Source organism: Drosophila persimilis, unplaced genomic scaffold (genome assembly GCF_003286085.1).
Source record: "Drosophila persimilis strain 14011-0111.01,24,50 unplaced genomic scaffold, DperRS2 tig00000191-arrow-pilon, whole genome shotgun sequence".
Lineage (NCBI taxonomy): Eukaryota > Metazoa > Arthropoda > Insecta > Diptera > Drosophilidae > Drosophila > Drosophila persimilis.
Genome location: NW_020825298.1, coordinates 507,637 through 520,985, shown reverse-complemented (window position 1 = coordinate 520,985; position 13,349 = coordinate 507,637). Strand labels below are relative to the sequence as shown.

The 13,349-nt window shown below is 48.3% G+C and overlaps 1 protein-coding gene across 5 annotated transcripts in view; it reads right to left on the bottom strand.

The window, feature by feature from the left end:
• Positions 1–13,349, bottom strand: part of LOC6595613 (protein turtle) — a 42,570-nt gene that overhangs the window by 19,236 nt on the left and 9,985 nt on the right. For 4 of the 5 annotated variants that reach the window (XM_026988165.1, XM_026988166.1, XM_026988167.1 and 1 more), the window contains exons 3-5: positions 8,968–9,473; positions 5,397–5,518; positions 171–453 (exon numbers count right to left, since the gene is read on the bottom strand). In XM_026988165.1, the coding sequence (XP_026843966.1) occupies positions 171–453; positions 5,397–5,518; positions 8,968–9,403 (841 nt within the window). In that variant the 5' untranslated portion in view covers positions 9,404–9,473. The remainder of the gene's footprint in view (positions 1–170; positions 454–5,396; positions 5,519–8,967; positions 9,474–13,349) is intronic. The other variant, XM_026988163.1, reaches the window with a different exon arrangement.

Sequence of the window (13,349 nt, the reverse complement as noted above, 5' to 3'; positions counted from 1 at the left end):
CTCACTCCACACTCCACTTAATCTGTGGCACGTTGACAGCGGGGAAAATAGGAGAGCGGCCAAATATGAGAAGTTGATGTTCGGCTGCTTTTCGAGAGGAATGATTTACTGTATAGAGGTGGCTGGGTGGTAGGTGGACAGGGGGACAGGGGGGGCAGGCATTTACTTACCTAAATTAACGTATATAATATCCTCGGGCGTAACACTAAAGCGCGGCGGTGCATGTACGTCTAAGTGGAACCATGTACCGTTCTTGTGCTGCTTGGGATCGCGGTTCAGGAAGACGACCTTGCACTCGTACCAGCCCTGATCGGACTCCCGGATGTTGGTGAGGTTGAGCGAGGCGCTGCCGAAGGGCGAGTCCTGCGAGACGCGCGACACCCGTCCCTTGTAGCCCTCCTCGATGTGCTCCGGATAGCTCTCATACCAGATGTATATGGGCAGATCGGAGCCCTGTGTTTTGGATTGTGAGAATGAGAGAACCATTAGCCTTCATCAGATTCGATTCGATGCGCGGGGTTTGGTTTGATTCGATCTTCGACTGTAACGACGAATGCATATGCATTGAATGGTGCTATATGGCATCTGTACATACGATACAAACGGAGTCTGAAGAACAGTTTTTACATACACTCGTACACTGGGACATGTTACGGGATAAACGGGACTCACGGGATACAGAGGATAGAAGGGATACACGGGATTCACGGGATTCACGGGATTCACGGGATACAAGGGGAATGGGGATTGCAGACAGTTTTTGTTTAACCTAAGGTTATGGATTTGGGATGAGATTGAGGCTGAAGCTATAAAGCGGCTATCTACAAACAGATGCGAACTGGAGCATGCATTATGTATGGTATTTGTCTCTATATTCTATATATGTTCTCTGTAAGTGGCAAGCAGGTGGGAAAGCTCATAGTACAATATACTAAAAACGAAAAGAAAAACCTGCGTACGCTAATCGGAAATTCAAGTTTCTCTCAACGCAAACAACTAAGCAACTGTCAGAAATAAATTGAGTTGCGACACATAAACACACAGATACGAACAGTTACATATACAGATACAATGACATAGCTGGGTCCCCGTACTCTGTCTGTGTCTGTGCCTGTGGAGGAACGGTTGTGAAAGTAAAATCTACAAACAGTCAAAACAAAAACTCATCACGTTAACGTGGAGAAATTGCGCTGCCGCATGGTAAACATTCCACTACACACACAAACACACGCACCGAACACACACAGATACTCGCTCGTACACAGACATGGCCACACGTTTTCACTGTCAACACGAACACTCCCCAGTCTCTGCGCTCAGCGCAGCGCTTCCTTGCCTGTCCCTTGCTTCCTTGCCTCGTCGCCAGCAGTTTGCATGCTCATCAACAGCCCCCCAAAGGCAGGGGCACACACAGTGTGCCAGGGACACGGTGGCAACAATAAATCATCTGTCTGTGTGTGTGTTGGTGTGTGTGTGTGGCGGCAACTAAAACAACGACGGGGCCAAAAGAGAGATACATTTGAAATTCTAGCTTGTGCAGATAAAAAAAATGTGCATGTAAAATATTTTGAGGCGAGGAGCAAAAATTGGGGTTAACCTGCACTCGCCCCCAATCCTCGAAAAGGCAGCCTTCAGCCCTCAGCCCTAGTCCCCCCTGGCTTGCAGCATGTCCTTTGTTTATTTTATTCGTTGGCTCCACAGGCCACAGGGGCAGGGGTGGGGGTTACGTTGGGGAAAAACGAATGCATTGAACCGAATGCATTTTCGATTCGAATTCTTTCGCATGACCAGAAGTTGGCCAAAACCCGGCCAAGCATTAACACTTGGTAGAAAAAAGGATTCTTTACTGTCTCTTTCCCTCTGTCTCTCTCTCTCGCTCTCTCTGTTACTCAAATATGAAGAGGTGCCATTGGCACGAGAGAGTGACGGAGACAGAGAGATAATTGCGTATACATAAATAATTGGTAAGTAAATTGCTCATACGCCATGTTATCACCAGGCCGAGCTTAATCGATTTATTTCCGTAATTAGACCGAGGCCTGCTCCTGCCTGCCATCTGGCAAGGATAGATAGGAGGCGGGTTTCCAGCTCTGCGTCTCTCCGTCTCTCGCTTATTAAAACTTATAGACGTTTTAATAATTTCCTAGGCTGACGTATGAAATAATTTGCTTTGGCATCCGAGGCACACGAGCATAGCTGAGCAGAGGGACTCTGTCATGTTACATTCAGGGACTGGGACATACACACAGACAGAGAGACAGACAGACAACAAACGAGGTCCTGTTCCCTGGTCCCTGGTCCCTGGTCGTGGGCCCAAAATTAATATTCGCACTCGCAGAAGCGTCATAAGTTGGCTTGGCAAACATTTTTCCGCTTAATTTATTCAGTAGCAATTAATTTAGATTGCAACTAAGGCAACGCCAGACTCTGACGCCTCTTCTCTGTGCCGTCTCTTTCTACTACTTTCTCCCTCTGTCCCTCTTTCTCCCTCTAGGGCCATTTTCTTTCTTTAAAGAGAGAGCGAGCGCACAAAAGTAGGCAACATTTAATGAATTGCCACACGAAGCAGATGTAGAGCGACTGTCGGAAGCGGAGGGAAATTCTTCTATTTTTTCCACTTTTATGGTCCAGCAATGCATGTAATTATATGTGGGGGAAAAAAAGGTACAGAGCGAGTGCGAGTGCGAGAGAGAGAGTGGGAGATATACGAGCGCATAAATTAAAAGCTAAAGCCATGTTAATCCCTTTAATTCGGCCATTTACTGTTTTCCTTTCCCTCGTTTTCCCCTCCCCCCCCCCCCCCCCCCCCATTCGATGGCGAATGTGTGCGCGTGTGTGCATTTTTATCGCGACAAAACATAAACATACTTTTTGCAGTACTTATAACTTTGTTTGGCATTAAAATTGCTTGTAAAACTTTTAACTTGGGCAAAAAAGGCAGAAGCAATAGCAGGAGCAGGATCAGGGCAGGAGACGTTATCTGCCACACACACATAGACAGAACTTTTTGCACTGCATTCTCCGCGTGACTTTGACGCCCATCCCCATCGCATTCTTATCCTGGCCACAGCGTCGGCATTTCCACTTTATTATCCTTGCGGTTTTTCTTAGTTTTTGCTTGGCTTGAGCTTCGCTATCAAGCGGCAGCAACAATCGCCCTAGAACTAGAGCAGCAGAAGCCCCTGTCCCAGTCCCAGTCCCATCCCCTAAGAAAGTTAGTTTCCTAGGCTTAGGCGTGCTTGAAATTATGGAAAGTAAGCTGTTTGAGGTTGAGGTTGAGGTTTAGGTTAAAGTTGAAGTTGAGCTTGAGCTGGGGCTGGGGTTGCCCACGTTAGTTGGCTTCATCAAAGTTTACACTGCAGACTGCAGCTACAGCTGCAGCTGCAATGTCTCCCGAGAAAGAGCAGAGATAAACGAGAAATAAAATACTTGGTTTTCCACTCACTAGAGGCATGCAAATAATTACACAATATATTACAAAAATTCCAAATGAAAATGAAAATTCATCAGAGTATGAAAAGAATGAGGCATGACAAAGTGTATTGCTGTGGGTGGTGGGTTGTGTTTTGGTGCTGGCTATTTCGAGGACTAATACGAGGATTGGATTGCCTCGTTTTCTGATTTGATTGGAATACAATTTGCTTATCCTACAGGAATTTGCATTGGTGGCAAAGTTTGGCAGTGGCAAAGGCAAGGGCAAAGGCAGAGTCAGAGTTAGTAATATGCTAGAGATGCTGGGAAAGTCCTGCCACCAATCCGTCACTAACTGATTGTCCTGATGGCCAGTGGCAGAGTAGCAGAGCGGCAGAGCGGGAGAGTTGAAAAGTTTTCGCATTCATCCTCATGGAATTCGGAATAAATCTTCCGTCTGTTTATCTACGGCTCAACTTTCCCAAACATTAGCATATTCCTGCAAAACTCCGTCAAGCATTTCTCCGACTGCGACTGCGACAGTGCCGCCCGCCTGTGAGGGTGGTCTGTGCGGGTTAAGAGTGCAATAGGTGATGGTTTCCGAGTGGAGAAAATCTTGAAAATTTGTGACTAATTCGCTTTCAATGCGAGTACGAATGCGAATGCGAATGCGAATACGAATACGAGTACGTGGACGAGTATTTTGCTCAGTTATGAATAGTTGTGGCTAATTGTTTTGGATTTTTGGATTTTTGCATAGATGAGAGAGGAGAATAACAAGAGCGGAAAATGCGGAAAATGCTGGAAAATTGTTTGGTTGTGTGTTTTCGTTGCAGTGAGCCGCTAAGCTAAGGCTAAATTTCTGTGTGTACATATGTTTCGAGTCGAACGATTTGCGAACGAATTTCGATACGATTTTTGATTTTGATTTTGGTTTTGGTTTGCAAAATGGAATTTGATATTTTCGGTTTTTGGTGGTTTGTGAATTTTTTTGATATATTTTGATCGAGTTTCTTCTCTTTCGCTCTCTTTGGGGTCCGGGTGCTGTGAAGCCCGTTCAATGCCCTTCAATTGACAAATAATTTCATTAAAATTTCATTCGAATGCCGCAAAAATAATCATTTCAGAGTGTGTGTGTGTGTGTGTTCAGAGTGTGTGTGTGTGTGTGTCTGTTGTGTGGGTAAACTTTAAGAATGAGAGTCCGATCCCAAGCAGAATATTCGCTTGCGAAGCTGAAAGAAAGCCTGCTGCTTAATAGGATCACCATATGGCGTGTAGGTGTGTCTGTGGGTGAGAGGTCAAGCCAGAGAGGCAGATGGAAGATATAAACTGAACTGAAATCGGAACAGAAAACGGATAACGGAAAGCTGAACTGAAACCAAAATACGATATGCAAAATACGAGTACCAATCGGGCAACACATAAACACTTATATCATACATGATCAATACACGATAGTAATCTCAAGCATGGGACTATGGACTGGCGTATGCATTCGAATACATCGGATCACAAATTTCTGTTATTGGTCTGCAGCACTGTTAGCCGAAAGCCGTTAGCCGGAGGGAAGCTTTATGGCTAGCAAAGGGAACAGAAAGGATGCCAGAACAGAACAGAAGAGAAACACAAAACGAGAACTAAAGAATGAAGACAAATGCTGATTCGAGAAGGGATGTTCTCATACGAGTACGTGTACGGGTACGAGTACGGGTACGAGTACGGGTACGAGTAGTATAATGGTATGTTTTTTGTACGTATTGGTATTAAAGAAACACACACTGAAGAGTAGAGTATTCATTAGGAGTAGTAGTAGGAGAGTAGTATTCATTTAATTCGTTTACTGTGTCGCCTCTTACGTGCGTGGTACGGGTACGGGTGGTCTGTCTTTTCTGACTGTTTCTTACTTTTTCTTGCTTTTTGCGTATCAGAACAACGTAATGTAAAAAAGAGAGTTTAGAGAAGAAATGTTATCTGTGATATCGTACCGTTTCGCTCACCTTCTTGTCCCACTGGAGGACATATGGCACCGGATGGTCGTTGGGGAACTCCACATGGCAGTTGAAGATGACGCCTTCGCCGAGTATGGCCGTGATGTGCACAGCATCTTCTGCAATTGGACAAAAAAATAGATACGGATATTGCATTACTTGTTGCGAGTATTTGTTACAGGAATTCCCTTCCATTGCATTCCATTCCATTCCATTCCCGAGGGGCACTCCGCCCGAGCCTCGACGTGATGCGCCCATAATACGGCCAATTCGATAAAGCCGCAGTCGATGGCCTCCGCCCCGACTACTGCGAGTCGTTATTGCTTTCTATTTAGACGTGACATTCAGCACGATTTCCCATTCCCATTCCAGTTCCCATTCGCCAGTGCTGACATTCCGTGTGATGTGATGTGATGACAGGAAGAATAAGGACGAACACTAACATGACCCGGGGGTTACTTTTAAATGGATTTGTTGATGGCTACGTCGGTCACATGTCAAGAGCTGGTCAATGACTGATGTGTGGCCCCAACCCAGGAGGGAGAGCCTTGTTGCAAGGCGACGGCCATGGAATCAGTTATCCCATTGAACTCCAGTGAATGTGCCCGGCCCCGTAATATGCAAAGGAATGCAACGTCGACCACTCGACCACAAAAGTTATTGGACATACGGATACGGAACTCTCGTGGGCGGACACTCGACTCTGATTGACGAAAACTAGCTTCCCACCTTTTCAACTGTCTGTCCAACTGTTTTTCCGACTGCCTCTCTGCCTCTGACACACTCCCGACTCTCCACTCTCAACGGACAGTGACATTTCATTAGCGTTTGTCACTTGTCCGTCCATCCATCCAACCATCCAACCATCCGACCGACCCGTCGGTGTTCGGTGGAGTGTCCGTCGGACACTTGACAGTCGCTGATTAGGCTGCTTGTTGAGCTGGCGAGGTGCGAATGTGTGGGGGTATTATTTATGCAGGCTCCCGCCTCCCCCTACTGACCCACATTCTACCGCATCCCACCCTCCGCACAGAAGTACGAGTGCGTGTGTCATGGTCGAAAATGAAGTTGAAAATTTCGCTTGCAATTGGGGAAGGAGATCAAACGGCAGCAGAGTGGCAGAACGGAAATGCAAATGAATTGTCGGAAACAGCAGGACAACAACTAAGAAGCAATGCAATAACGGGAGCATATCCTGTTACGGACACGGGCTCCACTTGAAGATGGAAGACTGCAGATGCTCCTCTGGCTTTTGCTCCAGGTCCTGGCCCCTGGCATGACACAAAACTTGTTAACAAACAACTTTTGACCTGCACATGTGATGCTGCTGCCGTTGCCATTCCCATTGCCGTTGCAATCGAGTGGATGGAAGTACGGCCCCCTCCCTCTTCATTCCCTGCCTGTATTGTGGCTTGGCTGTTTGTACCAGCAGCAGGGACAGGGGCAGAGGAGGGGGCATTGGCATCTGTGGGGCAGACGTATCCGAGTTTACATCTGCATATGCATCTGAATCTGAATCGGAATCAAATGTGGAAGAGGATATGCCAGAGGAAGCTGCAGCTGAAAACTGATTGGTCGGGATAGAACTGAATGGAAACAGCAAAAATCATCTTAATGCATTTTGCATAATTTTCTTTCAGTGTGAAAATGGGAAAATCGAGAGAGGAAGCGGCAGAGGAAGAGGCGGAGGCAGGGCAGAGAGCAGAGCCTGTCAGGACTGGGGTACAAGCCCCGACGTCTTTGTTAGCCACTCTTGACAAGACACTTAACCAGTCACTCACTCACTCACGCACTCAGCTGGCCGACTCCCCCCTTCATTCATCTCGTGCGCCATCTCATCTGCCCCTGCCCCTGCCCCTGGGCCTTGCTATTGCCTCGTTTTATGCACTGCACGCTTGTTGACTTTGGCATTTGCATAAATTTATGTTAACTTGGCCAGCAGCTTTGGCAGACTATTTACATCGCCACTCCACAGCCTCCACTATGCTGCGTTCCGGCCTGCCCTGTCCTGGCTTTCCTCCCAAAAAAATAAAGAATGAAAACACAACATCAACGACATTAGCATCAACGTTAACATTAACAACAGGAGGAGAAGGCGAACGAGAACGAGAACGAGAACGATGATGATGATGATGATGATGATGATGATGGAAATGAGGAGCGTGTAGTCGTATAGTCGTCGCACTTGTTCGTCTATTGCCCTTTGATAATGTTGCAGACATGTCGCCAGGGCGGCACTCGTCTAGAGGGTAGCAGCAGGATGCCAGGAAGCCAGGAAGTCAGAGTCTGTGCCCGCGTGTGTGACGTCTCTGTCTCGCGCCTTTTGATGGCGTTAACATGCAAAAGTGGTTTCATTATTCCATTTAGAATGTCCTTCAGCCAAAGGCAACGGCACAGACAGACATTTCCACTCCTCCACCTCTCATTCGAGCACTCGAGCCCCGAGTTCAGCGCTCGGCTCTCAGCGACTGAGCTATTCAACAGAGCGCCGCACTTTGTTTTCATTGATTAAAGTTAAGTTGAGTCGTTTTCCAGGAACTCATTTCGGAATTTTCTATCTACGCCCAAGCCCCAGCCCCCGCCTCTGGCCGCGCCTCAGAGCCACCCTCTTCTGTAGACTGCGATGGTAAGGAGTCCACTAGCGTTGACCTTTCGACCGTGCAGCAAATTGGCCATCCTGGCCATTGCTGCCGAAGGCGAAGGAATCTCAAGCGGTTTTTCCAATTTTCGGCTAAATTAAATTGAATTAATTCACTCGAAGAACGTGGAACGTGGAAAGTAACGGTACATTGAGCGGCGGCGAAGGAAGTAGCAACTTTTAATGTCCTGCGGATGGGGGAGGGGCCTGGTTTATTGAATTCAGCAGAACGCCTCCCCAGGACTGTCTTTTCGTGGGGCAGATAACCCGTGACATTCTCGACGTTTTTGATGGGAAAACGAGGGACGGAACTGTCGGCCGCGCACCATAAGCCATCATATGCCACTTAGGGCCACCGTAGCACTAGAAGTGGTACCTCCAGGTACTACGATGACTCTGCATGAATCTAAATCCAAAACCAAATCAAAACGCAGCACATTGAGAGCCACCCTCTCTCTCACTTTCTCTCTCTGTCTCTTTCTCTCTATTTTCATATCCGTCTTTCCGTCAGCCGACTGTCAACTAATTGCCAAATGTAATCTGCTTTGCCCGCACGTAAGCCGCTTATTGTGCACCATTAAATTTTCCTGAACACGGAATAAAAATCTCCACCGGACTTGTGCCACACACACACACACATGCCGCGAAGTACCGGACTACGTCACTAGATTGAAGTGGACTCTCTCGCCCTCACTCTCTCGCGTAGGTTAAAATATTTCCTTCAAAGCTGTTCTTCCACTCCAATCAGTGGACATTTTTAGCGGATTTTCAGGCCAAAAGAAATCCTTTGCTATAATTTTTGCCGCGAATAGTCGAGGCTTTGATCCGATCTTCCCAGAAATTTAATTTGGCTACGACTTGGAATCGGAATCGCGATCAGGAGCAGGATCGGGACTGCATCCCCGGGATGGCTTCAGCTTTCCCACTTACCTGGAATATTGTGCGCTTGTGAATTTTCCGCTAGTAGGGAAAGCAACGAAATCAGCACAAATTTGAAAACTTGTATCGATCTGGTGGCAGGTCCTGAGCTCGAGATTGGGCTCGATCTGGCGCTGGGGTTGGAGTTTGAGCTGGCGATGGCGGCATCTACTTCCTCGTCCCCTCCGCCGTCTAGCCGTCTTCGTCCTCTTCTCCTCGTTGTTTTCACTGTGAATGCAGCCGTTTTCGCTGGCGATGCCGTCAGCGTCGTGGTAGATGGAATCGTGGCTGAGTCTGCTGCTGCTGGTTCTGGCGCTGCTGCTGCTGGAGAGCCCTCGCTTATTGGGAGCTGGTATGGGGATTGTTGTTGCTGCTTTGGTGGCTGTGGCTGGATGTGGCTCAATGCCCGACAGCATCGATGAGACCCAAGGTCCGCACACACGCCCATGCCTCTGTTCCCATAGTCAATGCCGCCACCACTAACGTATCCTCCTTCTCACTTGTGGCAGTGGCGTCATCTGTTGCAAGAAAGAGAGGTAGAGAAAAAGGTAAAGAGAGAGTGGATGAGTGGATTGTTGCAAGTGAATTGCGGTAAATGTTTCCATCAATGAACGGCGAACGCGTTGCAGTTGCACCTGGCTGCACTTGATGAAGCTGTCACTTGCCCCCAGCCGTCATCCATCCATCATCCGTCAGTGTCAGACGTCAGAAGTGTCAACAGACGCATTGGCCATCTTGCCACCCCTTAAAATCACACAACCTGCCCTGCACCCTGCGCCCCTTACGAAATGCAATATTCTACGATTAATGGCACGACGACAGGGAAAGGACCGAAATCTCGAAGAAAACTTTAACATCGGTCCTTACAAATTAATAAACAAAAGTTTTCCATTTCGACACCCATCCTTGGAGCCCTCCTATTCTGAAGATACACACACACACACGTCCGTAAAATTAAGCAGCTAATATGTTGTATAACTACAACTGATAAGGCGACAGTGCCCCACGTGCCACACCCACCACTTAGCGGAGATTGGGCGCCCAGAAACTTACGATACGAGGCGAAGGCTCTTTCCTATACAAATAGAACAAACTTTTCCCCCGCCTCTGCTCCTCCGCTCATTGTTTGGCAATAAAACTTTGCGTTTTAATGTAAAACTCGTGTCGCCTGTCTATGTGGCATGGAATATGGAATGGGGCAGCCGACACAGACAGAGACAGGGACCCATTGTTAAAAGATAGTTTTCAGCTGGTAGATTTCTACGGATCTGGATCTGGATCTGGGTCTATGTCTGGTTCTGTTTCGGGGTTCTGCCGGATCGGAATTGCTGTACTGTTGCATTGTTAATTGAATTGTGGCATCCACCGGAGAGGTGGATGCGAGGCGAGCGTGTTTTATGACTTGGCCACAAGTATGTACGTATCCGCGTGGCCCTTGTGCGGACGGGGGAGGGGAAAAGAATTAAGGTAGAAAACGAGACGAGAACAAAGCCAAAAATGTACTTTTAATTAAATTATTCGGGAATGCAATGCTTTAAGCGGAATTCGCTTAATTTGTACAAAATGAGAATTTGCTGAAGGCAGCAGGGCAGGGTAGGAGGGGCGGGCCCACAGACAGGCAGACAGGGGTCCGTGCGTCTGTGTTTTTTAAATTGCAAGCAAAGCATTTTTGTAGCGATTTTACACATTTCATAGAGAGGGAGAGAGAGGGAAAAGCTTTCGCTGTCGTGTTGTCACTGCAATTAAGTAACTTGAGAAAAGGATACTGGCGGCACAGGCGGCACAGGAGCCTCCTTTGGGTGGCTTTTGCGGTGAAAAGTTACATTTCCGTGGCTGACAGAGCTGTATAAACGTCATTAGTGCCATTTTAATGCACAACTTAATACATCCTGCTTGAGAGAGAGGGAGAGCGGGAGAGTGGGAGAGAGAGAGAAAGAGCTAGCGGGGAGCACACTGAACAGAACAAAAGAAGACAAGCAGCAACAGCCACAGCAGAATGTGTGTGTGTGTGGGTGGGTGTGCGTGCGTGCGCGTGTGGCATGGCTCTTCCTCCTTCTCCTCCTCCTCTTGCCTCTGCCTTGTGCTTTGTGCGTCCCGTGAATTTAATCCTTTTTGGCATGACATGTAAAATTTTAATAACGTCAAGGTTTTGTGGAGCGTTATTAAAACTTTTTTGCGCTGCAGCATTATGACAAGTTTATTAAAACGAAATTTATTTATAGAGCGTACTCGAATCCCTCAGCGGAGGTACCCCAGTCATAGACTCCCGACTCCCTGCTCCCTGCTGCCTGCTCCCTTCTCCCTTTTGGTATCTGACACAGAACCACATCAAAACTAAAAGCCCACCATCCAGCGAGGCAGCAGCCAGAGAGGGCACCAGAGAGGCAGCCATCCAACCAGTCAGGCATCCAACAAGCAAGCAGCAAAAATCGCATTAAGTGTGCGGCGGTGTCTGCTCGTCCTGTCCAAACCCAGGAAGGATGCTGGGGGCACACAGGCAAAAGGAGAGGCACCGGCACAGGCACAGGCACAGAGCTAACTAAAATAGAACAAAAGCCGGAAAAATGATTTCCCTTATGGCTGAATTTTCATTACCGAAATGCCCGCCATGGCGTATGATTTCATTTGTAAATCAGCTCAAGTTGAGACTCGCCCATCGCATAATGTGCCTCTCTCCACCCTACCCCCTCCCACCGACAGCAGCAGCAGCACCACATCCTCCGATACACCGATAGGGGTTGCTGGTGGGGATAGGGCGGTAGGTGGACAGCAAACAATGACAAATCAGCAAACGAATTGCATTTGCTGATACACGTAGACCCCACAACAACCCAATGCAAAGCAGGGCGAGGACAGCGACTAGGACTAGGACGAGGACGAGGGCGAGGACGAAAGAGATGCCCATCGAGATGTGGATGCCGTGCACTAAATCAGTTGATTGGTTTGCCAGAGCTCCCTGCCTCCTGCCGCAATGCCGCCCTTTGTTTGTGCCTCGGGTTTTTGTGTATGGAAGAGGTGGCGGGTGGGGGGAATGGCTGTGCCATGAGACCCATAACTGAATTGTCGTCCACGTCGTTGTCATTAAAATGTGTGTGTGTGATTGTGTGTGTGTATCACACATCCATCCATCCATCCATCCAGCAGCAGCACTCGGCATTCGTTCTGATGCAGATCCACATGAGCGTCCATTTTATTTTCCGGCTCTGCTGTCTGCCGGTGGTGCGGTGGCAGCACTTTATGGCATCCGCTTCCGCTGCTGCCTCTGTTGGACTGACGGACTAACGGACTGACGGTGTCACGGACTGAGTGGCAGTGGAGGAGGCTATTTGGTTGACTTCACACACGGCACACAGGATTCACCGCATGATCTTCCACGCGGCAGCTACTTGGCGCTCATTTGCATTACTACGGAAAGGAGAACGACGCACGAGGCAGGGGACAGGGCAAAAAGGCAGGCACTTTTAATTAAAAATCCTCCGTTTGGGCCAACCCTAACTTCATCGCCATTCTGCAACCGAAACTGAAAGCCACAAATTATTTTCCCTTCCGTCCCTCCCATCCCACACGCGGGATGGCCAGGGCTCCCGCCTAGATTCAGAAACTAATTAAGCATGTTGTGCGCCACAACTTGCGGGCCAGAATGCCCGAATCTTGCCAAGGACTCGCTCCGAGGAGTCCTCCTGCAGTACTACAGAGCTACAGCCCATTGCTCCCCAATAACTGCGAGTGCCTGCCTCAGAACCACTCGACCAACGTACTTGTCGCGGCTGCCACACCCCAAGACATTTCGACAGGTCCTTCTGTAGTACATGTGTGTGTGTGTGTGTGTGGGTGCTTGTGTATGTGTTTCCTTAACAAATTTTACAACTTTTGCACATTGTGCCCCGGCAACGGCTACTGCTACTGCTAGAGTCCATACGTGGCCTGGGGAAGAAGTCGACTCGTCGGGTCGTCGAGTGCCCAGAATGTGTCCCATTTCCCAAGCATCCGTGGGATTGCTGTTTCTTCTTCATTTTAGTATCACTCATACGCCGCGTTGTACGCCTTGAAACTTTAATGAAATGAAACGCCCCTTTCCATTCTCCTTCTCTCTCTCTCTCTCTCTCCCCCACGGGCTTTTCTCTCTAGCTAGCATTTGGGGAATGAGCCCGTAAGCCATCTGGTAGTAAGCTTGTTAGCGTAGAAGCAACAACAACAACAATGCCACCGGCCCCTACAGAGGAGCATAAGGGCAGCGACAGCAGAAGGGAAGTCCTATGTAGGCCAACTGCAGAACAATGGACCTGGACCAGGGCAGCTTTGCATTGACAACGCCTAGCCTATCCCATTCGACAAGATATGGCCCGGTCCTTGCCTGAGTCCTGAGTCCTCGCCAATTATTTTAAAACGCAGCC